At 42.1% G+C, this 27,366-nt stretch overlaps 2 protein-coding genes across 2 annotated transcripts; one reads left to right on the forward strand and one right to left on the reverse strand.

Annotated features, from left to right (window-relative positions):
- The first annotated feature begins 228 nt into the window (after window positions 1-228).
- On the forward strand, window positions 229-9,796 carry LOC140132507 (kynurenine/alpha-aminoadipate aminotransferase, mitochondrial-like). Its single transcript, XM_072151370.1, has 8 exons — window positions 229-348; window positions 2,386-2,468; window positions 2,639-2,735; window positions 3,305-3,366; window positions 4,088-4,152; window positions 4,627-4,733; window positions 5,840-5,941; window positions 9,710-9,796. Exons 1-8 carry the CDS (start codon window positions 229-231, stop codon window positions 9,758-9,760), a joined length of 687 nt encoding a protein of 228 aa, XP_072007471.1. The 3' UTR covers window positions 9,761-9,796.
- A 14,847-nt stretch (window positions 9,797-24,643) lies between these two features.
- LOC140133050 (uncharacterized) lies at window positions 24,644-26,548 on the reverse strand. The gene is made up of 3 exons (XM_072152633.1): window positions 26,509-26,548; window positions 26,058-26,211; window positions 24,644-25,151 (listed from the first exon to the last, which is right to left on the reverse strand). Exons 1-3 carry the CDS (start codon window positions 26,546-26,548, stop codon window positions 24,644-24,646), a joined length of 702 nt encoding a protein of 233 aa, XP_072008734.1.
- Between the last annotated feature and the right edge of the window lie 818 nt (window positions 26,549-27,366).

Consider the following 27,366-nt stretch of genomic DNA (forward strand, 5'->3'; position numbering starts at 1 on the left):
TGTTTGAACTTGTTTCCTGTATAAAAGACACCTGTGCTCACACTCACTCAATCACACTTCAAATTTTCGACCATGGGCAAAACCAAAGAGCTATCTAAAGACACCAGAGACAGCACATGGCCACATAAAGAAACTGGGTCCAAATAAGACAAGCGGGTGACGGGAGGCTCTATTGAGCAATATATGGAACCACCCGCGGTCCCTGCTGCCACAACGCTAGAGTCCAAGATGGTGCTGGAGGGACACGTTCCGGACCCAGAAAGCAGCATGGAGCAAGGAGAAGCTCTAAGGGCTGTACACGCCACACAGATGACAAAGTGGCATACAAGCCTGCTGAATGGGGGAAAAGTGAGGAATCGGAGTTCCCGGCAGAAGAAGCTCACTGCCAAAGATCTCTCCCCCATCCACTATCCCGGCCACCCCAGCATGGCCTGGGACTCCTGGAATCACAACCTCCCTGTCCCCTCTGCAGTACTCCTGCCCTGACATTAAGCCTAGCCTCAACACAACCCACCACCTCATGGCCTGCAAGCAGAGCCCACGTCCTTATTCCTTTTCACCTACACTTTTCAAGGCCCAGCCACACACTGAGCATGATTGGGGCTGGTAAGCACATATATGCGCCATACCCACAAAGGGTGATTTGGAAGATATTTTGCGCATATGAGAGGCCTCTCTTAGGAGTGATATGGAAGCTGTAAAACAAGAAATATATAATGTGGGCTCTACAGTGTTCAAAGTGGAAGAGGCTCAGGATCATGCTTTCTCCATTCTAGAAAGGCACCGGTAAGTCATACAAGCACAGTCTGTGGCCTAAGAATACGAGCTAGGGAGCTCTCCCTGTCATCGTCTCCCACCCCCAAAGCAGGGCCAGTAACCCACATGTTTAAGATGATTCTCATACTTGTGCTATATAGCAGTGCAGATTCAATCAACCCCCTATTCGAGTTGTACCTTGTCTACTTTCCCACCCGTAGTACTGGTTGTGTATTGTCCATGCTCTCTAACCCCCACTCCTGTGTATTTCCTTTTTATCTTCTTCTACACTTCTTACAGATTCGTACACTTATTGACTATGTATTTATGCACCCTTTCACAATTGGTTAAAATAACTCCATTTGAAGAACTGTGTCTGTCCTCTATCTCTCCATCACACTTGGTCACCTTGGTCTATGCAATGCTGGGGGACAGCATGCCTGGGGGACATCCTGCCGACTTTAGTGGGTAAGTGGGAACGTATTCTAGATACATCCATCTCCCCCCAACAGTGGCAGAAAGTGCTCATTCTAACACATAAAGCATCCATGTAGCAGGCACCAGAAGCTAAACTATAAAATCCTGTTGCAATGGTACAGAACACTGTCCAGACTACAACAGATGTTCCCTGAGGTTGGCACTGTGGCAAGGTAACATGCTCCACATATGGTGGGACTGCCCACCTGTACAATCACCCCACCCCCCTTCCTCCAGACTAATATGGATGTGTTAGCTCCAGAATCGCAATCTAAATTAGATAATTGTGAAGCTATTGGAATAATTGCAGCAACAATACCAAATACCAGTGCAGTACTTAGGCTGCTAGAAGGAGACTTTGCTCCAGAGAATCTCTGCTCACACTTCTGCCTCCATTGAGTTTTTATGTAATCTGTCAACAAAATTAATTTAAGTCTGGTTGCTTACAAGATAGGATGATAAGCTAATAGAAAGCGCTCTATGGTATATATTTTTATATGAACATCTCACTGGGGACCACATTTTCACTACATACAGGTTCCAAAAGCTCATTGCACCTGCATTGCAAAGATGCATTTGTCCCTTGTGTATTTTAACCTGACTGGCTCCCTGCTAGACTCCTGTGCTGAGTCCTGGGGTGAGGAAGGGCTTTGGTTTGAATGCTTTTCAAATGCTTATCCCACTCCTTTCTGCTCATTTACAACCCTCTCTCCAGCACTGATGTCCTCTCACCTCAACAAGGCTATGTCCTTGTGTGAGTGAAGGAGCAGGAGGGAGGCTGAGGAATGTGGATGAGGGAGGAGGGAGACAGCAGCACAAGACTAAACAAGACAAGTGTTTAAATTTGTAATGCATCAAAGCCAAAGCAACCACCTGGGACTCGGCACAGGATTCTGGAAGGGAGCCAGGTGTGTTAAAATACACAATTATAATGAAATGCTCAGAGAAGGGACAAAGGCATCTTTGGAATACAGGTGTAATGGGCTTTTGGAGCCTGTCTTTAGTGAAAATGAGGTCTCTGGGAAAATGAGGTTATATTTAAGTTTCTTGTAGTCACTAGTTCTTTTAAACAAAGCTTTCTGAAAAGTTACTGGTCATGATTTTAAACCAGTTAAGGCAGTTCAATTTTCTTTGTTTCATCTCTTTCCCTAGCCCTGGGCACCATCATTTCTGTCCATGGACACAGATAGTAGAGTTATTGGAGCTAACTCAATGTCAAAGATTCTTTCTGCAGGGTAAGATGGTGTTTCTTAACCTTTCAGTAAAGATTTTATTTTTAGTAATGACTTTGTGAATTGTGTAGTTAGTATGTAATGATAGACCACAAAGCTAATAATATGGCACCAGTAAAGTATTTATAGATTGAAAAAATATTTTAAAAATCATGGTTTTCTTTTTCTATCAGCCTGAGGATTGGGTATTTAACTGGCCCAAAACCGCTAATAGACCGAATCATACTACACATGCAGGCATCAACATTACATACAAGTGCCTTTACTCAGGTAATTGTATAAAGTTTGTTGTCAACAGCCTCATTTCTCCTCGACTGCAATCTGTGCTTATTCTTTCCTAGCACATTTTGATGTTTTCACCTTCCCCACATTGATTTTAGGTTGGTACGAGGGGTTTTGTGCCGATAATTTTCTGGTTTTCACAATACACAATTCTATAAATTATGTCCATACAGCTCCACTTTGGTCATTTATTTAGAAGTCTTACGATTTGTTTAGATGAAACTTTGCAAATTATAACCATTTTGCCACAGACCCTTACATTTTTTTATGGAAAAGTATCATTTTGGCATTGAGAATTGTTATAATACACTAATTATTAATATCTAATTCTAAAGCCAGGTATGAAAACAACTCAAGCTCTGCTATTATGTTAATGATGTCAATTTGAGTTGTTCTTTTTCTAAACTAAAACCTCACTATTGCCTTGTTGGTGATTCGCGATAAAGTTGGTTTGAGGTTTCAGTTTGGGCCCTCTTCATAAAGTGGTTATATTCAGAGATCCTTATATGCAGTAATTGTCAAAGTCAATCAAGACGTGGACTTCCATTGTTTTGCAGGTAATGATTCCACAGCTGCTACAGAAGTGGTGTGTAGAGGGTGTTCTGGAGCACATTGAGCGGTAACGAATGTAAAATCCTTGCCAATCGTTCCATGTTTCAAATCAGCTAAGAATTAAAGATTGGAAGCTGATGCATGAAGAGCCATCACTCCTATTGTTTCATATGCCCATGTTATTGCAACTGTGCAATGTTTTAGCAATTTATAATCTAGTTTGAAGTTTAATGCTGCTGTTTAAACATTTCAAAATACACAATGGGGCTCATTTACTAAAGGTTCGCAGACCGCGATTCCGTCAGGTTTCCCGAATATTTCCATTTGCCCTGAATTGCCCCGGGTTTGTGGCGCACGCGATCGGATCATGGCGCATCGGCTTGCATGCGACAGAAATCGGGGGTGTGGCTGTCGGATGGATTTAGACAAACCGCGGAATTTAAAAACGGAATTGTGTCCCAAGATCAAGCACTCACATGCACCAGGAAGAAGGTGAACTCCGGTGGATCTCGGCGCAGAAGCGACACATGCAGGAAATTGGAAGCAAGATCTTAGTGAATCGCCGCAGACCGGAATGCTCGGCGGACAACGCACCACAGGATTTACCATTTTTTTTCAGGTCATGATCCATAATTTGATATCTGCTCAGTATCTAATAATTTGGAACATTGGCAGATTTTATGAAACACACGTTATAAAGTGACACAATTTAAATAGTGAGATTGTCGAGAATTTATCAGAATTTATTTCTGTCTGTATAAAATATATTTTTCTTTTGTGGTTTGCAGTGTCATACAGTTTTATAGGTCACAGAGAGATGCTATGCTTGCATCTGCAGATAAATGGCTAAAAGGTGAGTGAATAGGCAAAATTATTTTTTGCAGTGAAGTTTTTCTTACAATAAAAATGATCTAGAGTGAATGATTTCTTGTAATCAGTGATGTTCACAATGGACATATTTTTATGTATTCTATTAAAACATGAAATGCATTTCTAAATGAAAACTCTATTCTATGGTGGTTTCCTAAGGGCCTTGCCTTACATAGTGTCCATTTGTACTTTTGAGCTCCAGTACAATGGGCATAGCAAGTCATTATAGTAGTATGTGGCAGCAAGTAGGTACTCAATGCTCTTCACGCTCCCATTCACAGTGATGTTATAGTGTGGCACAGGTCCTGAATCAAACACTGGTATGTGCTAGTGTATCACAGATTAAATATATAAATGATTTGATGAGAAAAATGTTCCTTGTACAGTATATTGTAAGCTGAATATGAAGCTTGTAGTCTCATAAAAATACTACTTCTTTGTTTTGCTTGTTTGTAAGGTTTGGCAGAGTGGCACAGTCCTACAGCAGGAATGTTCCTGTGGCTTAAAATCCATGGAGTCCAAGATACACATCAAATGATCATGTTGAAAGCAATAAGCAAAGAGGTAAAGAATGTTTAAAGATGAACGCCCCGGAAGAAGCCGTGGTAGCGAAACCCTGGGTCGGGCGAACTAGCGAGTCTGGCGTCCACATGGTGGATTTTATATGCGCATGATTTTATTCTATTTTGTGAGTATATTTTAATAAAATAAATTCCATATATTTGAACATACTACCCTATCTGCTGCTTAATCTCTTCTATAGTAGCTGTACACTATTTGGCTACAGGATGCAAGAAAACGCAGCTTAAAACTGTCTGAAAGAGTGAAATCGTCGATCTATCAAAGGATATATAAAAGGACACACTATAATATCTTTGATGATTACCTCCCTGGTAGGTTGCTGTAAGGGAGGAGTCAAAGGGTATTCAGTAGTGCATAAATATAAATGTTATATTTTTGGTAGCCACTAGAAGGGGGAGGTATAAAATAATGTGGTGTAATAGTTATATTTTCACTTGATACTAACTTGTCTCCTCCCCCCTTACCTCATGGATGACAGGGTCCCCCCCCCAAAAAAGTCTGCTTTACAAAATAAAAGGGCCTAGAGGAAATATACCATCAAAAGAAGCATGATAAACCAGGGACACTTACTCATAGATACAGCCACTGTGACTGTGGTCATCTTGACTTGTATTCATTTCCTCTTATCCTTGGCCTCCTTCCTTCGAAAATGTTTCAAATTATGCTAATGAGTCCTTCAGTGCAGCGGATTCACAGGCTGTTACAATGAGTAGAACAAGTCTCACCCCTGCTCTCTCCGCCCTCCCTCTGCCTGTCTAAACAATAACTGGAGGGGGAGCTTCACTGCTCATTAAAACAGCCTGTGAAGCTACAGCAATGAGTGGCTCTGGAAACACCCACCCAGAGCCTCAAGCTCATTAGCATAATTGTACAAATTTATTTTACAAGGAAGCAAGCCATGGATAATATATTTATATTATGCACACATATATACATATTATATATAATAACAGCCCCTTGGAAGCCATTATTATACTTGGTGCAGACTGAACAATTCAGTGCAGAATGAATGTAATCCATGAAAAGCAAAATACCAAAATTTGTCATATCCAAATGTATATTAATATTTATATAATTGTGTTTTGTAGGTTCTTCTAGTTCCTGGATCAGCGTTTAGTATTGACAGCTCAGAGCCCAGTTCTTATGTGAGAGCCTCCTTTTCTCTCTCTACTCCAGAACAGATAGATCAGGTAATTTCAAGTGTTATGTCACAAACACACAGATATAATGATTTTCTTTGTAGTGGTTTTCCAATCCACTCTTTAAACCACTAAATAACTTTCACTGAAGGGTTTTTAAGTATTTTTATTCATTCTTTAGTCTACAAAAAGTAGCAAACAGTAGTGCTTCCCAGCAGACACATGTTGCCTGATAGTAGGTTAAGAACTTAACATATTCAGTCTGAAACCAAAGGTGGTCATACAGGTTAAATCAATAGTTTCTACGGTTGAAAAAAGACACTTGTCCATCAAGTTCAACCAAGGAAGGGAAGGGATTGGATGAGGAAGGGATTTAGGGGAAACAATTCTATATAACATAACCGTCAATGTTATTTAGGTGTAAAAAGGCATCTAGACCCTTCTTGAAGCTCTCCGCTGTCCCTGCTGTGACCAGCGCCTGAGGCAGGCTATTCCACAGATTGACCGTTCTCATAGTAAAAAAGCCCTGTCGCCTCCGGTGATTAAACCTTGATTTCTCCAAACGGAGAGAGTGCCCCCTCGTCTTTTGATTTGATCTAATCTGAAACAACTTACCACCATATTTTTTGTATGGACCATTCATATATTTAAATAAATTAATCATGTCCCCTCGTAGTCGTCTCTTTTCCAGACTAAATAAATCTAGTTGTTTTAATCTTTCTTCATAACTGAGACCCTCCATACCCCTTATCATTTTTGTGGCTCTACGTTGAACCCTCTCCAGCTCCAGGGCATCCTTTTTATGGACCGGTGCCCAGAACTGGACAGCATATTCCAGGTGTGGCCGAACCAGTGCCTTGTATAGTGGTAATATTACATCCCTATCACGAGAGTCCATACCACTTTTGATACATGACAAGATCCTACTGGCTTTAGAGGCAGCTGATTGACATTGCATGCTGTTATTCAATTTATGATCTACTAGTACCCCCAGGTCCTTCTCAACAAGGGACTCTCCCAGATTTACTCCCCCAAGGACATATTTTGCCTTTGGATTATTGGCCCCCAGGTGCATAACCTTACATTTATCCACATTAAACCTCATTTGCCAAGTGGATGACCAAACATTCAGTTTGTCCAAGTCACCCTGCAGCCTATGAACATCCTCCATAGACTGTATTACACTACACAGTTTGGTGTCATCTGCAAAAATAGACACAGTGCTATTAATTCCTACCTCTATATCATTAATAAATATATTAAATAGTAGTGGGCCAAGCACAGAACCCTGGGGTACACCACTCATAACTGGTGACCATTCCGAGTAGGAATCATTGACCACAACTCTCTGGATACGATCCTTCAGCCAGTTTTCAGTCCAATTGCAAATGATTTCTGCCAAACCAATAGCCCTAATTTTACCCATCAGGCGTCTATGAGGGACAGTGTCAAATGCCTTTGCAAAGTCCAAGAACACAATATCCACAGCTGCTCCTCCATCCAGACACCTGCTCACCTCTTCATAGAAGCAGATAAGGTTAGTTTGACAACTTCTATTCTTAGTAAACCCATGCTGGCTGTCACTTATTATACTATTTGATGTCACATACTCCAGTATGTAGTCTTTTACCAACCCTTCCAATACTTTCCCCACAATGGAAGTTAAGCTTACAGGCCTGTAATTGCCAGGCGAAGTTCTAGAGCCCTTTTTATATATTGGCACCACATTTGCCTTGCGCCAGTCACTTGGCACCACACCAGACATTACAGAATCCCTGAAGATTTTAGCCAGCGGTACAGCAATAACAGAACTGAGTTCTTTAAGAACTCTGGGGTGTAACCCATCTGGTCCAGGAGCTTTGTACACATTGATTTTATTGAGCTTAGATTGGATAATGTCTACATTTAGCCAGCCTAGTATATCACAGGATCCATGACCCGCACTGGCAGCACCCAAGTCAGAAGTTCTCTCTTCTATTGTATAAACGGAGCTAAAAAACCTATTAAGTATCTCCGCCTTCTCCTGGTCTCCAGTCACCGATGCCCCATTTTCAGAATAAAGGGGTCCAACCTGTTGTGACCCATTTTTTTTTGCATTGATATACCAATGTAAGACAAACCAAGTGTCTAATGTGTACAATGACTTTATACTAGTGATGAGCAGACCTATTAGAATTTTAAATCTGGTTTGGATACTGAGCCAACTGGAGACTTTGATAGGGGGATTTAACCCCTTAGAAACCACCTATACAAGTTTCTATTTCGGGCACTTAGGGGCCTTAGGCTAGGCTGACAAGTTTCTCCATTGGCCTAACCTAAGGTCTGTACAGGCCCAGCGTGCAGGGAAATGCCTGCTTTATCAGTCCGGACCCGTTAGATCTTGCGGTCAATGCTGTGACCACGGCATCAATGTACCTTCAGAGGGAGGGGGCTTCCTCTCATCCCAGCACCCTGCGATGCGATCACGGGGTGCCATCTTCTTAGCCGGGCAGCACCGGTCCAGCCCCTGCAGATGCATAGGCTGGCATTTCTAATGCACTGCAGTACATGATTATTGCAGTGCATTAGTATGAACTAGTGATCACATGATCACTAGTTCATATTATAGTAATGTGAAAATAAAAAAGGTAAAAAAAACACAAAAAATTAAAAAATTGTAAAAATGAAAAATACAATTCATAAAAATGTCCCAAAAGCCCTTAACACATATCAAACAATAAATCATTATAAAAAAAGTGGAAAAAAGTTAAAAAAAAAAACAAAACAAAAAACACAACATGTTAGGTATCACCACATCCAAAAAGGTCCAATCTATAAAGTTATAAAAACCGTTACTCCCAGCTGTAAACCCCGTAACGGAAAAATGCACCCAATTGTCCGAATCGACACTTTTTAGCATACTTTTTGAATTTTTGGTAAAATCTATTAACACCTAATAAAACCTATATAAATTTGGTATCCCTGTGATCGTACTGAACCAAAGAATTTATTAGTGATACCATTTGGAATGTACAGTGAAAGACGTAAAAACGGAGCAAACAAGAAAATGGGCAAATGCAATTTTACCGCATTTTGAATTGTATTTCCACTTCTCAGTACACAGCATGGAATATAAAATACTGTCACTAGGAAGTACAATTTTTTTTACGCAGAAAATAAGCCCTCATATAGATCTGTACATGGAAAAATAAAAAAGTTGTTGATTTTTGAAAGTAGGGAGCTATAAACAGAAATATGCCCCCTATACCACATGATAAAAAGTTTACAAATTCTTTGGTATAAGGGTTTGTGTTGCCTGAGGCTCCTCTCATGGTAACACATTTTGGTAACATTGTGTTGAAACCATGTTAAGCAAAAGCAAAGGAAATGCAATCTTGCCTCAACGTGCGATCGCAACCAAAATGCCACGTGTAGGGGCTCTACAAACACATTGTGGCACCTGAAAACTATCCTGCCCTTCCCTTCCGACCCCGCCATAACTGGATAAAGTGACACATGCTGTTTTGAAAAATAGGTCTTGGTCATCAAGGCGCAAATGAGCTTGGTCAATAAGGGGTTAAACTACTGCACCCACATGCACCCGGCACTTACATGACTTCATTGGAATGCCTCCAAAATGGCGGTGCACAGCTGCAGCCATTTGCCAGCGTCATTTAAAGAGTTAACACCCATGATCGATGCCATTAAAGGCTGTTAGACCACATAACCACTGTGAGCCTCTGGACAGGTAAGTAAAGGGTATTTTTTTTAAAAAAAAATTTCTACTCCTACTCTAAAGAAAACCCCTTGACAAAATGGTAAAATTAATATGTCTTGCAGGGACTGGAGAGACTGGCATCTCTTATAATCGAAGAAAGAAAATGTTCCTGATATTTCAGATGTCTCTAGATCCTACGGGAATGTCACATATGAACGTCTGTCTTGAGACTGTAGTGTTTCTTTAACTCCTTAACGCTGAAGCCACTTTTCACCTTCCTGACACGGCCCATTTTTTCAAATCTGCCCTGTGTCACTACAAGTGGTTATAACTTCGGAACGCTTTACCATATTCAAGTGATTTTAAAATTATTTTCTCGTGGCACATAGTACTTCATGTTAGTTGAAAAATTTTGGTGGTATGTTTTGCATTTGTTTATGAGAAAATCTGATATTTGGTGAAAATTTTGAAAAATTCTTGATTTTCGAACTTGTGTTCTACTTTTTCCATACATAGTCATAACCGCAAAAAAACATAATAACTAACATTCACTAAATGTCTAATTTATGTGGACATGGTTTTTTATGCATAGTCTTATTTTTGTAGGATGTTATGGGCCTTTGAACGTTAGGTGCGATTTTTCACATTTTTCACATTGAGGGACCTGCTCAGGTTTCAAATCACTTTGAGAGACCTAAATAAAAGTAAAACCCCATAAATTACCCCATTATAGAAACTACACCCCTCAACGTACGTGAAACAACTTTTATGAAGTTTGTTAACCCTTTAATTGTTTTACAGGGGTTGAAACAAAATCGGATGCAATTTTGAAAGTAAAATTTTTTTGACTAAATTAATGTGTTTTTCAAAAAATGTACAAATTCTCAGTGGATAAAATACCAAAACGCTCCACAAAATTTGATACCCAATCCCTCCCGTGTATAACAATACCCCATATGTGGTAGTAACCTGCTGTATGTGCACACGCCAGGGCATCGAAGGGAAGCTGCACCATTCAGAGCAGATTATGCATTGTCACTTTTTATTGGCTATACAATCTTTATTTTTTTGGCAATTTGGACATATAAGGAATTATTTTCTGCGACATGAGATGCACTTTACAAATACTTCATTTTAGTGGGTCATTCGCTTATTGATGAGATTTTATTAACTCTTGAATGTATGGGTGAAAAGAAAATTGTCAATTTTGGTTTACTTTCTTTTCATATTTTTTGGGGGTCGTACATCGTTCACTAAAAATACTATATTATCTTTATTATATAGGTCACTACGATTACGGTGATACCTCATTTATATAGTTTTTCATTTATTTTTACAATTTTACTGGATAAAAACTAATATAGAGGAAATCACATTTGTTTTTGCATTGCCATATTTTCGGAGACGTAACTTTAATATTTTTTGGTTGACAGAGCTAGTTTAGGGCTTATTTTTTACGTGTTGAGTTGTTCTTTTCAGTGATACCATTGTTGCGCACATAACTTTTTTTGATCACTTTTTAGAACATTTTTGTGTAGATATTTTATGAAAAATGCACATTTTTGGCGTGTTTTTCGGGTTTTGTTTTTACGGTGTTCACCGAGCGGGTCCAATAATGTTTCTGAGTTATTGTACGGATGCGGCGATACCAAATATGTGGGGTTTTGGGGCGTGGCTTGGAAGCCGAGCTGAATGGACGCGTGAGGGGAGAGCTCCCGTGCTAATCCCTGCTTTTAGCGACATTTACCAGCAAGAACCACATCTACCTACCGGTGAATGAAAGCGGCATCCACAGAGAACCTACCGAGGATGACCAAAAGGAGAAGGAACGTCTCCAGGCCTAAAAAATTGATGGACTTTTACTTCGGCCCGGCTACGGACCTCAGCCAAGATGGCGCCAGCCCTCATGAGGACGAACCATCTTCCCTGCGAAACCTGGGATTATCTCCTGCTACATCTAGAGGGGTATACTCACCTCCGCGGCGATCAACATCAGTCCCTGCTTCCCCACAATGCAGTGTGGCAGAATCGGAAGAAAGCAGAGATCTGAGGAGAGCTGCATCCACAAGCGGGGAACATGAGGCAGCGAGCTGGAAAAGTGCAGGACTGGGGAACTCCCCCGGCTCATCACCTCAGAGCCCTGAGAAGCAGAGGCAGAGCACAACCCCCGGTGGAGCCCACAATCAAAGGGCACAGCACAGATCCCCGGAGGTGAGTCAGGATGAATTTTTGCAGATTCCAGCCTCAGATAAAATAATGACGGAGGCAGCGATGAAGCACATGTTGGGGGTCTTACGACGCTCTTTTCAATCTGACATCAGTGCACTCTTAAAGCCCATCTCAGCTGAATTAGAACAAACAGGCACAAGGGTAAACCATCTTGAAGGCAAAATGGAAGAAATGGTATCCTCACACAACAACCTCATAGATGCCCACTATGAACTTGAGGAGGAAGTTAGGAGCATTCAAAGCAAGATGGCGGACCTAGAAGACAGGTCCCGCCGTAACAATATAAAGTTCAGGGGCTTATCGGAGCTGGTGGGCCCAGCAGAGCTGACAAAATACCTGCAAGAGTTAATGAAAACCCTTCTACCAAACTGCACTCAGCAGGATCTAGAAATTGATAGAGCCCACAGACTTCCTAGGCCAAAACACCTGGCGGAATCATCCCCACGGGACGTTCTGGCCCAGATTCATTTTTTCAACACAAAAGAAAAATTAATGCTCGAAGCACGCAAACAGCAGAAGATGCCCACTCCTTATCAAGACGTTAACTTATATGCCGATTTATCTGCAACTTACACGTATAACAGCGGCTCTGAGGGAACTCCAGATCCCATACAAGTGGGGTTTCCCAATACGTCTACTGATTAACCGAAATGGCAGAATAAACGTCATCAGATCTCTGGAGGAAGGTATCAAGTTGCTTCAAGCCTGGGGCATCAAGATCACGGAAGCAGCATCAGCCACTAAACCATCACAGCCTCGGAAGCTTACAGATGAATGGCAGGTGGTGTCTCACAGAAGAAGCAGGAAGGACGCAGTCCCTTCCCCGCAGGGTAGCGGACATGGGTAGGACTTTTCTCTCCCTCATTGCTCCGGAATCGGAGCAGAATCTTTTCGGTTCCTGAACCAATGAGACTCTATTCAGTCTCGGAACACCAGGCTGGACGATATTTCTCTTCCCGTTTATTGGAGCAGTCCGGACTGATACTGCTCTTTCAGAGTTTGGTTGGTAATGTAAACTGTATTGTATGTTATTTTAATGTTATTTCACAGGAATTCAATACTAGCTTGTCAAGAAGCCATACGGGGAAAGATAAGAGTTATATCAAAAAGGTGTTTATGAGGGGTATAGATTACAGGGGTGCTCAAAGTATTGTAATGCTTAGGATGTTAATAATACATTGGAATTGAAATTAATGTCTATGAACGTGAAGGGGTTAAACAGCCCTTACAAAAGAAATAGACTATGGGCAGAAGCTCAATCCCTAAAATGCGACATTCTATTCATACAAGAATCACACATAGTGGAAAAAGATGCGCTAAGGATTAAAAACCACGCATTCCCATACATTTATATGGCGCATTTTACAAAAAAGAGTAGAGGAGTGATAATAGCAATTAAGAATACAGTCACTTTTCAAGAAATAGATGTCACAGCTGACGAGATGGGGAGATACGTTATCCTCAACTGTTTAGTCAATAATGCCCCGTATACCCTTGTATCGCCATATGCGCCGAATAACAAACAAACCCGGTTCACACGCAAACTATTGAGAATAGTGAATAAACACAAAAAGGGTAGACTAATAATTGGAGGAGATCTGAACGCGACTAGCGACCCTAATCTGGATTGCTCCCCCACCCAAGCAAAAGCATCACCTCGGTCTTGAGAGAGAGTGGGGAAACAATGAACTATTTGACGTATGGAGGGCACACCACAGTACAGAACGCGACTACACATATCACTCGAGTGTCCATAACTCTTATTCACGTATTGATATGTTTATTGTAGATGGGAAGGCCCTATTTAAAGCAACTAACTCTAGCATAGGAACAATCTCGTGGTCTGACCACGCCCCCATTACTCTAGCTTTGGAAGGGAGCTCATTATACCCCACAACCTATCTATGGCGTTGCAGTCCTAGATTACTAAACAATCCTGAAAATAAAAAAGTCCTGGAAACAGAACTTAAAAAATTCTTTATGCAAAACCCACCAGAAAATCAATATAGGGCCACATTATGGAATGCGCACAAAATGTTCATTAGAGGTATAGGGATAAAACTAGGGCATATTACAAAAAAGAAAAGAGAGTCCCAAATTAACACTATACTTGCTGACATACAACGGGTAGAGGACCAAAACAAGAAGTCCCCCTCTGAGACTCTGTTAGACGAGCTCAGGACAAAAAGAGATCATCTGCGCTCTCTACTTCTTCATGACTATGAGAAAAAATTACAAAATACCAAAGCGTGGTATTATTCACAAAGCAACAAAGCAGGAAAACTACTGGCCTCACAACTGAAAGCAAAGCATGCTAAATCCAAAATAGCATATCTAAAACATTCAGAACTAGGGGGAAAAATAACACACCCAATAGATATAGCTAATAAATTCAAAGATTTTTATGCAGGGCTATATAATCTAAAGAATGACCCCTCCACGTATCAACCTCGGGCCCAAGAAATCCAAGACTTCCTCCACAGCATAAAATGAAGAAAATATGTGGGGGTTTTTGGCGATTTTGTGGTTTTTTTCACTTTATTGCATGTGTATAGGGAATATTTGTGTTTAGGGGACTTTAACTTTATTTAATTCATTCTTTTTATTAAAAAATTATTTTATGTAATGTTTTCAACTTTATTTATTAACTTTTACAGGTTAGCTTGAACAAGCGATCCACTGATCACTTGTTCAAGCTTTTCTTCACATTACACAGTGTAATACAGATGTATTACACTGTGTAATGTAACACAATGAGCATGCTGCGCATGCTCAGTGTGTTACAGCCGGGTCCTGTCAGAAGGCAGGGACCCAGCACACAGAGGAGGATCGTGCAGCCCCGGGCACCGGCAGTCCCGGGGCTGCGATCGGAGCAGCGGACCCCCCGGTTAGCGTCGCGTGGGGGGGGGGGTCCGATTCTTCTCAAATTTGTTTTTGGTATTGTATATTTCCTAGCTGTGCAGATCTCTATTCTTCATAAGGCTAATATTTAGCCCTTATGATTTGTTAAAGGACATCTACCATCAGATTTACTAATGGTAGATGTCCCAAATTTACTTGTCATGTCTGTCAGGCGATGATCTCACTTTTCTAAAGTCCTGAGACATCGGCATTGTTCTTTAATAGACTTTATAAAGCTATTCAAATAAGCGCCTCTCTGCTCCGCCTCCTGCTAATATATGCATGACTCCCTCTGTGTTTATTGCGCCTGGCCCCGCCCACCGCTCGTATTGTCAGCGGAGAGAAAATCTAGACTGCTCAAATTGTATCATGTGTGGATGTGCAGATTTTACACTTTCCAAATGTTGGCTACAGTATTTCAGAATATGGCAGTGTTGCTAGGTAAGACCATTATATATCTGTGTAAATGACGGGCCATGCCTCTGGGACGACAATCCTTGCCAAGATGGAGGTGCACATTTATATGCTGCCAGTAGTTTTACTGGCGCCATTTAAAGAGTTAACACCCCCGAGGAGAGCCGGAACCTACTGTGGTTGTTATCCACGGGTATTTGCTGCATTTGCAGCAGATGACCATCTGTATGGAGGGGGTTCGGACTGTGAGCCCTCTCCATACACCCTTAACCGCCTCATGACGTACAGTTATGTCACAGGTTGTTATGCCACTGCAGAGGAAAAGCAAAGTATAGAAATGGACTATCTCTAGAAGAAACATAGAGTTGACCTGCTATTTGATTTATGTGGGTTACATAATCGCACATTCTCATAATTCCTATTGGATATTATTTTATATCATCTGTTGCTCGTTAAAGGGGTGCTCCTATCAACATTTATGACTTATTCCCAGGATATGCAACAACCCATTTGGGTAGCATGCCATAGAAGCTCTGAACATATGCTATGAAATGAAGCATTCATCTATTTTGTTTCTATTACAGGTGGAACCATAAGGGCCCAAACACATTTGTTTTACAGCACATAAAGCTGTTGCTATCAAAGAAAGCACTTTCCCTCATTAAGAATCTCACTAAATCTCAATAATGCACACTTATGTATCTTCCTCCTATTGAGAGAGAGAGATATTTCATGTTGAAACGCAAGGTAAAGTTCACTACCTTAAAAGCTTTTATCCCTCCGGGGATCATGAAGGCTTGCAGCAATTACCCTTTAATTTATGCAACGTTTTAGAACATTAAATATCTGTCAGTGGGAATGACATATCATTGTATATGATATTTCCTGTTATAGCCTCTATTCAATTTCTGGTAAAGTGCATGTAAAAATGACACTTCTCAGTATTTTTCGTTGGTTTTATCCAGTGACATAGAAATGTGTATTTCAAAGGTCACAGTCAGGACACAGGGACCTTAGAACTCCTACTACAGCAGCACAGGATCCATTGCCAATAAATTCCTTTGTTAGGTGAAATTGTCTAACCATATCAATTACTAGTATCATTTTTTTCTGTGTATATAGGAGCATTGTCGTAAATTATGCTAACACACGACATGAAGGATTAAGTAAGGGAAGAACTAAGGGCCATGTCACATGTTTGTTAGGTCTTCTTGTATTTGCATCAGTTGTACCTGGAAACTCTGGTACAAGGTACACAGAACAAGGCTTTTCGTTATTTTTTAGCGCTCTATAGTTCCCTCACCTGGATTTGGATCACCATAACTGATACACATAACTGAAGACCTGACATGTGAACTGTCTCTTAGGCGATGGTCCCCAAACACTGGGGTGTGGAGCACCTGGTCCGGGGCCGTAGCCAAAATAAATTATAGTAAAGAACTGTATACTCACCTCCAACACCCCTCTTCTCCATGGGGCTTCTCACCAGGCGTATAGAAGCACATCTATGGGCGCTGCCAGTGAACACACTGAGACAAGGCCGATTACATCACAGTGTGCCTCTGGACATCTGTCAGGAAGACACGGGGAGAAGAGGAGGGTCGGAGGTGAGTATACAGTTTTTTACTTTTAAGGGGGCTGCAATGGGGACATTACTTGGGGGCCGGGCAGGAGATATTACTCCGGGAGCTGCCAAGGGGACATTACTTTGGGGGCCGGGTAGGGGGAATTACTATTGGGGCTGAGCAGGTGACATTACTATGGGGGCTATAATAGGGACATTACAATGTGAGCTTGGCAGGGGAAATTAGTATTGGTGGCTGTCCGTTTTTGAGGGGGCCCTGCTTTGGACATTTTGTTAATGAGTAGCGGCTGCATTTCACACAGTAGGCTTATATTCAGGTCAATACATTTCCCTGTTTATTTTGTGTTAAAATTAGGTGCCTCAGCTTGTATATTTAGGCCAACTTATACTGGAGTATATGTGGAATAATCCAATCCCTGAAAAAAAATGTTGGGTGGAGCCGGTCCCCGAATACAAAAAGGTTGGGGAAAACTGCTCTAAGGGACACAGTAATAATACAAAAGCTCAATAGTTTCATCCTATCAGGACTGGGACAAGGTATTTTGGTGCTCTAGGCAGGCAAGCACACAGCAGAATCAGGGCCGATCCTGAGAGAAAAAAATTAAGTACCTCCTTCCCCCATTAAAAAAAGAGGCCAACTGCTATGGGATAATCTACAATTAGGCCTACCAGCAGTAAATATAGCACAACTGGAAGACCAGCATATTCCCTCAGTATATAGTTAGCCCTGGAACAAGCATATAGGAACCCCAGAACATGCCGCCAGTATATAGGTATGTCAGAGACCTAGATACCATTTCTGACTGTATACCAAACTATGAGGTACACAAACTGCTCCAGCAATGTTTGGCATCTTTTTTCATTTAAATATTCAAAGGTTGCATTGGATTTGTGTCTATGTCCTTGTTGATTGAATACCAGTTTTTGCGCAACTCCATGGTTGCCACATAACCAGATATTTAAGGGGTTGAAAAAAATATTTCCATTGTTCCTGAAATGTGAAATGAGTTAACTACAATGCTGATGAGTGATCTTCATCAGGAGGTTGGTTGACTGGCTAATTTCAAGAAAGTGCAATATCCCTTTTCTCTGTGTTTTCATTGGACAAGTCAGCACCCTTAAACACAGCACTCATACCAGGCCGACAGGGTGCAAGCCAGAAGTTGAAGAGCTTAAACCAGGGATGATTGCAATAGGCTGATAAACCTTTGAGCAGATTTATCAATCTCTCTGTCTGAATGTCTTGATTTGCGCCACATATACTTGTACCGCATTTATAAATGGTTTTAGAAAATGTTTGTATAAAGACTATTATAACAACATGGCATGTTCTATTATAACAAAGTGTGGCTTCTACGGAAAAGGTGTCAAAAATTATGCAAATTTAGGGGAGAATAAGCAATCAGAATTCTGACATCATTTGCATAGACTCATATAGGAGAGCAGGACCGCAAACGCAGCCAGGGGCATTAGGCTCATAGAGGGTTGAGGAAACCACATCTGTGTGGATGGGCCTATACAAATGCATGGGAGCAAGAGCTAGGCATGAAAACAATGGCTAGCACACATGTAAAAACAGGGCTGCACAGTTATAGTGCGGCAAAACAGCTTTATCAATCATTATCTGGGCTCCCGTGGCCGCCCGAATTGGCCACCAGTACAACCAATGTCATCTGTGTCGGATGCGCAGAACAAGCGCCACATATAGAAGTATCTCCACACATCCGACATGCTGACTAGGAAGGATAGGGGAGAGGCTGTATATACTAAGAGTGGGGATGAGGGTGGGAGGCTGTATATACTAAGAGTAAGGATATAGGAGGAGGCTGTATATACTAAGAGTGGAGAGTAGTGGGGAGGCTGTATATACTAAAATGGGAATGGGGGGAGAGCTGTATATACCAAAACTGTTTAGAAGGGGTGTTATAATAAATTAGGAAGGCCACACAGTGGATATTTTATATGTGGGGGATAGCGTTTCAGGTCAGGGGTGTATACTATTTAGGAGCACTGCACTGTTTTCCATGTGCAGTAGCTCCTATTTGTCTGCAGCAACGGTGATACTCTGCACATACACAAGAGCTCCGCTGCAGTCGACAATGGAACAAGAGCTACTGCAAATCCGCAGAGCCCACTTGCTCCCAGAGATGCGCTAGAAGAAAGAAGCCAAATAAGTAGGCGGGGTTGCAGTGGCTACTGGGGTCATCAAGTAGCCTTCACCCCTGGAGCTCTCTGAGGCTACTACATGCCCCCTAGTAACCTTTTAAATTAATTTGTATAACAAAGGATTAAAGTTTATTTTTGCAAAGGCTACATCCCAGAATTACTAAAAAATGGGATGCAGCTGCTGCAGGGAGGAGGAATCTACCATGGGAACTATTTCACAAAGTAGTTTCCTGAAAGTAGATTTCCTTTTAAGGACCTAATAAAATATATATATATATATTTTTAAAAAAGCAGAGCAGCACAGCAAGTGCAAGATTAATAATGTTCTAAATTATACTATGCAAGATTAGCTAAATAATACTATGCAAGCTGTCAATAAGTAGTTCTCGGTGTACAACAGTTAAAAGGATTACCCACAAAATAAATTTTAAACCTAACCACAGGATGGGTGATAACTGATTACTAGAACAATCCTTCTCCTGTTAACAACAAACTTTGGAAGAGGACCTTTATTCATATATAACTCCTAATTTGTGCTTTATGAGGGCCGCAAACAACAACATTTTGGACCACCGTGCGCAGACTGTGTGCCATCTGGGTGTGAACTCTGCTCATGTGCTAATAACATTAAAAAAAAGACTGTGCAAGCCTCAAACTCAGGTAAGAACTTGCTCCATAGTTTGCAGCCCGGGCAGTCGGATCATATACAGGGCCGTATGTAGGGACATGTGCTGTATAATAATTGTATTGATATCATAGAAAATTAAAGAATAAAAACATAAAACTAAGTTAATTATCTAAAATTGGGGGGAAGTGGGGGACAGGACATCCCAAAGATCATGATAGTTCCACAAGTACTACCCAATTAATTATGCGGAGAATACACAGAACTAGTAGGTTCAAAATCAATAAACTACAATACTACATCTACACTCACCGGCCACTTTATTAGGTACACCATGCTAGTAACGGGTTGGAGCCCCTTTTGCCTTCAGAACTGCCTCAATTCTTCGTGGCATAGATTCAACAAGGTGCTGGAAGCATTCCTCAGAGATTTTGGTCCATATTGACATGATGGCATCACACAGTTGCCGCAGATTTGTCAGCTGCACATCCATGATGCGAATCTCCCGTTCCACCACATCCCAAAGATGCTCTATTGGATTGAGATCTGGTGACTGTGGAGGCCATTTGAGTACAGTGACCTCATTGTCATGTTCAAGAAACCAGTCTGAGATGATTCCAGCTTTATGACATGGCGCATTATCCTGCTGAAAGTAGCCATCAGATGTTGGGTACATTGTGGTCATAAAGGGATGGACATGGTCAGCAACAATACTCAGGTAGGCTGTGGCGTTGCAACGATGCTTTATTGGTACCAAGGGGCCCAAAGAGTGCCAAGAAAATATTCCCCACACCATGACACCACCACCACCACCAGCCTGAACCGTTGATACAAGGCAGGATGGATCCATGCTTTCATGTTGTTGACCCCAAATTCTGACCCTACCATCCGAATGTCGCAGCAGAAATCGAGACTCATCAGACCAGGCAACGTTTTTCCAATCTTCTACTGTCCAATTTCGATGAGCTTGTGCAAATTGTAGCATCAGTTTCCTGTTCTTAGCTGAAAGGAGTAGCACCCGGTGTGGTCTTCTGCTGCTGTAGCCCATCTGCCTCAAAGTTCGACGTACTGTGCGTTCAGAGATGCTCTTCTGCCTACCTTGGTTGTAACGAGTGGCGATTTGAGTCACTGTTGCCTTTCTATCAGCTCAAACCAGTCTGCCCATTCTCCTCTGGCATCAACAAGGCATTTCCGCCCACAAAACTGCCGCTCACTGGATGTTTTTTCTTTTTCGGACCATTCTCTGTAAACCCTAGAGATGGTTGTGCGTGAAAATCCCAGTGGATCAGCAGTTTCTGAAATACTCAGACCAGCCCTTATGGCACCAACAACCATGCCACGTTCAAAGGCACTCAAATCGCCTTTCTTCCCCATACTGATGCTCGGTTTGAACTGCAGGAGATTGTCTTGACCATGTCTACATGCCTAAATGCACTGAGTTGCCGCCATGTGATTGGCTGATTAGAAATTAAGTGTTAACGAGTAGTTGGACAGGTGTACCTAATAAAGTGGCCGGTGAGTGTATATGCATAGGAGTTATCCATTTGAAACTCTCAGCTAAGTGCTATTATAACAATGGGTTTTAAATGTCCCTTGAAATACAGTTGAACATAGAAAGGGGACGATGCCCATTTCAATATGGTCAATCAGATGTCCATCTAATGAAATACCTATGAGAATGGTTCTCATAAACTGCTGTTTCCTCATAAATAAAGTAACACCAGTCATAAACACAAGAAACTCAACCCCCATTCACTTGAAACTTGTGGAACTATTTTATATTTTGCTAATATGGTCACTCCTTAGATCATGGAAACTCTCAACTCCAGTCCAAGAATTCACTTCCTAATTAAAGTACAAGAGGTTCCTTCATATTTCCTGTGGAAACAAGAAAGGCGGCTTGAAGAATTAGGTTACAACTCTGACTAGTTCAAGGCAAACACTTTTTTTGTGTTTACAGCCCCTTGGATTACTCATCCAGCATAATGTTTAAGGGCCAGAAGAAACTGATCTTTCCTTGTACTTATACATATTTACTGAGGGTTTTAGACCACTTTTTGTCACTTTACATATCAGGAAAGCATTGAACATTTAATAGCTGTTTATTGGTAAATGATCTACTCCTAGGCCAGCAGCCCTTCTTCTTTATTTCTTGGTTCTACCATTAGGAAGTCAAAAATTATAAGTAACAAAAAAAGAAAACCCAATACTAGGTAAATTACTCCTATTACCAATCCAAAACATACAATACCAATAGAGGTATATAGGACCAAAGTATTCTCTATCAAGTAATAATCATAACCACTTAATTAATGAAAATACTATACAAACTTTATTATTACGTATGGCCATCAAAAATAAACCATTAAAAACATAGAATAAAATCCACAGGAACAAGAGTGTGGCGATGGTCAACAGTCTTTCAATACATAACAAGCATTATCAAATGCACAAATATCAATATGATCACAGTATACCCAATTTTGGTTGTAATCCAGCATATTACCCACCCGGGTGTTGCATAATACGAAAATTGTGAGCCAATGAATTACGACCACCGTGTGGTGTGGTAGCTGCCCAGCATATATACCAAGTTTTATTCAAGTCTCCTGAAGTTGGCTTACTTAATCACTGCAATGTTTCTCAAGTGTCACGGGTATCCCTGCGATCCACTCCTAGGATCGCAGGCACAACCGTGCCACTCTCCGTGGCAGCGCCCGTTCCCTACTGCACTCACCCCTAGACACTCCTGCTCTCGTCCAGCGGGTTCCCGCTCCCTAAGACACGCGCTGGCACTCACAGATTTAAAGGGCCAGCGCACCGCTGATTGACGCTGGTCACTTCTGGGTTTTCCATAAAGGCCGGCTTCTCCCAGCTACCCCTGCCGAATCTTAGTACTACGTGCCTATGAGAAAGCTATTCCTCTGTGTTCCCTGCATTCCTGCTTTGACCTTCCCTTGTGACCCCAGACCTGACCCTAACCTAGCACCTCTGCCGCCTGCCCTCACTATCTGCCTGTTCCAGACTCTGAGACTGCATTGTGTTCCTGAACCTCGACCTTGGCAGCCACCGTGGGCAAGTCACACCTGTGGAACGACCTGGTGGCACCATGCGGCAGCAAGACCATCCTGCTTTGCGGTGGGCTCTGGTAAAGACCGGGTGCCACTTAGATTCCGGTCCCAGGTGTCGGCTTGTGTCATCGTCCAGGGTCATCCAGGGGGTTCACTGACCCTGAGCCCTGACATTAAGGCTACATTCACACGACAGTATGATTTCTCCAGTCCCGTATTTACGGGCCGTATGTGGCCGTATATACGGACCGTTTTCCACCCGTATCCGTACCGTGTCCGTATAAAATACGGTGGGCTGGCAAATTCTGAAAAATGATGACAAAATGATGACAAAAGCTTGTCCAACCCCAAATTTGGTCACCTGAGCGTCCCAGACTCCATTTTGCCATTTCTGAGAGCGAGGTCAGACTCCATTGCTTCTTTTGGCTGTGGTTTCTGTCGTTTTTAGCTCCAGTGATGTCATACAATCCCACTGATGATCTGAAGATGAGCGGAAGAGGACCCAGCGTTTTGGGTTCATCCCATTGTCGCTGAGCGGCCTAGGAGGGGCCACTTCAGGAACTTGTACACTGACCTGCGGCAGCATCCGGACAAGTTTCACAGCTACGTTCGGATGACTGTCACCTCGTTTGACCGTCTTTTGGAGGACCTGCGATCGGGGCTTCGGTTACAGGATACCAACATGAGGCGGTCAGTCACACCAGAGGAACGGCTCAGCGTGACACTGCGGTAAGTTTTTCCTAGTACATACGTTTCATTATTTCAAGATGGACTGCGTGTTTAAATATTAAATGTATTTTTTTTAGGTTTCTTTCCACTGGGAACTCGTTTGCTTCACTGCATTATGAGTTTCTGCTGGGTGTTTCCACCATTTCAATGATCGTGCGAGCGACCTGCGAAGTGAGATGGGAGCGATTGAAAGCTGCGGTGATGTCTGAGCCTACTGCTGAAGACTGGATCCGGATTTCGGGTGGTTTCCAGGAATCTGCACAGTTTCCAAATTGCATTGGGGCGCTGGATGGGAAACACATCCGTGTAAAGAAGCCGGCTCACAATTATAAACAATATTTTTCTGTGGTCTTGTTGGCTTTGGCTGACAGTGACTACAAGTTTATAATTGTGGACATTGGGGCCTATGGAAGTTCTGCGGATGCAGCGGTCTTCAGGGCTTCCAGAATGGGTGAACGGCTTCGCTCCAACCAGCTCGCCCTTCCAGAGCCAAGATGTCTACCGCGATCAACTGGGCCTCCAGCACCATTTGTGATCATCGCTGATGAAGGATTTGGACTTTCCCGTCATGTGTTGCTACCATTCCCTCGGCGTGGTTTGGATGAACGAAGGCACATTTTCAATTACCGGCTCACTCGTGCGAGACGGTACGTGCTTTTAGGATTCTAAGCAACAAGTGGCGGGTTCTACATAGCTCAATTCAGATGGACCCGGACAATATTAAGAAGGTAGTGCAAGCCTGCGTTATTCTTCACAATTTCGTTTGGATCCACGATGGTGCTTCAGATGGTGAACTGGAGGGACAACATCCAACAGCAGTTTGCCTCCTACTTTTTTTCTTCATAGGGTGCAGTTCCCTGGCAGATGGATGCTATTAGTGGACGTTGAGGCTCTGAACTATTGATCAGTTTTTTATTATTTTTCATCTTTTTTGTTTTGGTAGTTAGTGTAGGGACTCGCAAGAGGAGTTAACCAAGACCTCTTTATTAAATGATCATGTTTAAATAAATATATATTTTTTTAAATTGTGTATCGTGTTTTGTTGGATGTGGGGGTGGAGAGTGAGGGATTATTTCACTGTACACATGTGTATGCAGGTCATGTATCCTTGTAGCTTGATTGCTCAATGACACGGTCTGCACAGACCTTTGTGGTTGTGGCACACTGCATTATATAAAAACTATTTCCCAAATAAACAAAGTAGACTTAACTTTTTTTCATAACTTTTATGAAAATAAATTGTTAAACTATATACATAAAAAAAAAACAAAAAAATCATAAATCAAAAAATTCCCTGGACATTCCCCCCATTGATGCCTGACTATGTGATGGGACTTCAAAGATGGGGTACATACAAGTGGGCCGTGGAGGGCTGGGCGGAAGTTAGCCTCCAACAAGCCTCCAACCGGTGCCGGTCCAGGTAAAGGCCAACCTCATTTTTATGAGGATAGTCAGTTTTTTTAAAAATCTGTACCACGGCAAACAGTGCCGCTTTGCAGTTGGCCATGTCATGTTCTGACACCTTTTTCAATTCTGGTGCCAGTCCCCTTAGGTAGGCGTCCTCTGGGGAGTCATCCCTTCGGTTTCTTAGCCGATGTAATATTTCTATTAAAGCCACATTCTCCACAGTTGTCCTCTCCTGTGTCTGCGGTGGCCTGCGCCGCCGACTATGGGTTGGTGTGGCAGATTGACGTGCTGGTGGTGGTGTTGGAGGAGCAGGATCTTCAGGAGGCTCCTGAGTGAAAGGACCAGCCTCTCCACCCGCGTCCTCCACATCAGTGGGCGGTTCGTCCTGAGAGGCTGCCATCTCTGGGGCTGGTGATTCCTCCAGGTTATCAGCCGTACTGTGGGATAAAAAAATTATATTAAAAATGTATATGCAAGGGATTTTTTTTGTCAATCATGCATAATGATTCTTTTCAGTTGAGGGACATAATTCTGCATGATGGAAAGAACACACCTCTGGACATATAGAACATGTTTAACATTTTGAAAACCTTATATACTTACTCTCCCACATCCGTCCAAGAAACGCATGTACTTGGTGTAGAGGTAGGGTTTCTTCTTTAATGTCCCACTACCACTTTTGGCAATCAGACTTTTCTCCCTTTTGTACTGATCACGGGCTGATGTCCAGCGCTTGGTGATGATTCCCACTGTTGAAACCAAAAAAAAAAGGAAGGTCACATCTGTCACACACAATGCTGCAGCGGTGACATCTATCATGCACAAAGCTGCAGCGGTGACATCTATCATGCACAAAGCTGCAGGGGTGACATCTATCATGCACAAAGCTGCAGCGGTGACATCTATCATGCGCAAAGCTGGAGGGGTGACATCTATCATGCACAAAGCTGCAGCGGTGACATCTATCATGCGCAAAGCTGCAGCGGTGACATCTATCATGCACAAAGCTGCAGCGGTGACATCTATCATGCACAAAGCTGCAGGGGTGACATCTATCATGCACAAAGCTGCAGCGGTGACATCTATCATGCGCAAAGCTGCAGCGGTGACATGTATCATGCGCAAAGCTGCAGCGGTGACATCTATCATGCACAAAGCTATAGAGGTCACTGGCAAGTTGGTGACAGGGGATTGAATCTCACTCACCAAGTTCTTTACGGTGCTTTGCAGTCTTCGCCTCACTCCAATCATCTGGAAGCAACAGAGCCGTCACCTCCTCCACTTTTTGGCCTTTCGAGCGCGATCGGAAAAGGTTTAACATTTTGAAAACCTTATATACTTACTCTCCCACATCCATTACTGCGTCCAAGAAACGCATGTACTTGGTGTAGAGGTAGGGTTTCTTCTTTAATGTCCCACTACCACTTTTGGCAATCAGACTTTTCTCCCTTTTGTACTGATCACGGGCTGATGTCCAGCGCTTGGTGATGATTCCCACTGTTGAAACCAAAAAAAAAAGGAAGGTCACATCTGTCACACACAATGCTGCAGCGGTGACATCTATCATGCACAAAGCTGCAGCGGTGACATCTATCATGCACAAAGCTGGAGGGGTGACATCTATCATGCGCAAAGCTGCAGCGGTGACATCTATCATGCGCAAAGCTGCAGCGGTGACATCTATCATGCACAAAGCTGCAGCGGTGACATCTATCATGCACAAAGCTGCAGGGGTGACATCTATCATGAACGTCTTATGCTCTTATTAGGCCCAAGAATGGGACAATTCCAAACCTGAAAGTCGCACAAGTTTAATAAATTTGGCACACCGCATTCTATCCCTGAGGCTGCTAACTTTGGTTTTACTGCTTGTTTCTGTACCTAAAAAGTCGCAAATTGCAAAAACAGTCGCAAGTGGAAGGTGTGTTTCACTGATCCATTGCTGTAAAAAAGAAAAACCATAGTCATAGGTCTCTCACACGTTGTCTGCAAGTGAAAAAACGCATTGAAAATACTGAAAAAGTCCATGAAAAAGCAAAAACGCAGACTCCTAGCAAAAACTGACAAAAAAAACGCAGGCAAAAAGGTCACTTTTCCATGCATTTCACTCCGACACGATCTGCAACGCAAGTGAAAAATAAGCCTTAAAGGGGTATTCTCGTCTGGGCATTCACATTCAGTTTCACTAATCTTCCATATATAAACATTTCTTCAATTGGATGTTATTAAAAAAAAATGTTCCTGTGTGAAGATAATTTCCTATAAACATAGCCATGTTGTCCCTTAGAAACCAGATACAAAACACCGGTAAAAATTAAAAAAAAAAACAGATTTGAATTTAACTTGGTCCTTTTTTAATTTAAATTCTTATGACATGCAGGTATATAGCAGGAAAACTGTCGCTCATAAACATAAGGCATACAACAACAACATTACCATCGTCCATTTTACTGTAAATGTTACCATACTGTACCTTAAATTTTTATTTTATTAAATATTCCATGCCATGTATTCAGAAGCGGGAAAAAAATTCCAAATGCAATGAAAATGGTGAAAAAACGCATTTGCGCCATTTTCTTGTGGGCTTGGATATTACGTCTTTCACTGAGCGCCCCAAATGACATGTCTACTTTATTCTTTGGGTCGGTACGA

The sequence above is a fragment of the Engystomops pustulosus genome, chromosome 1 (genome assembly GCF_040894005.1).
Source record: "Engystomops pustulosus chromosome 1, aEngPut4.maternal, whole genome shotgun sequence".
Lineage (NCBI taxonomy): Eukaryota > Metazoa > Chordata > Amphibia > Anura > Leptodactylidae > Engystomops > Engystomops pustulosus.

What these genes read in the sequence shown, in the direction of transcription:
- LOC140132507 (XM_072151370.1), top strand. Translation starts at nt 229, where the DNA reads ATGGTGCTGGAGGGACACGTTCCGGACCCAGAAAGCAGCATGGAGCAA. An exon ending in TCAAAGATTCTTTCTGCAGG is followed by an intron (nt 2,469 to 2,638) that starts GTAAGATGGTGT and finishes TTTTTCTATCAG; the next exon opens with CCTGAGGATTGGGTATTTAA. An exon ending in CTCCAGAACAGATAGATCAG is followed by an intron (nt 5,942 to 9,709) that starts GTAATTTCAAGT and finishes TATGTCTTGCAG; the next exon opens with GGACTGGAGAGACTGGCATC.
- LOC140133050 (XM_072152633.1), bottom strand. Translation starts at nt 26,548, where the DNA reads ATGCGGTGTGCCAAATTTATTAAACTTGTGCGACTTTCAG. An exon ending in TAAACTTGTGCGACTTTCAG is followed by an intron (nt 26,212 to 26,508) that starts GTTTGGAATTGT and finishes TGGTTTCAACAG; the next exon opens with TGGGAATCATCACCAAGCGC. An exon ending in GCAGTAATGGATGTGGGAGA is followed by an intron (nt 25,152 to 26,057) that starts GTAAGTATATAA and finishes TTTATCCCACAG; the next exon opens with TACGGCTGATAACCTGGAGG.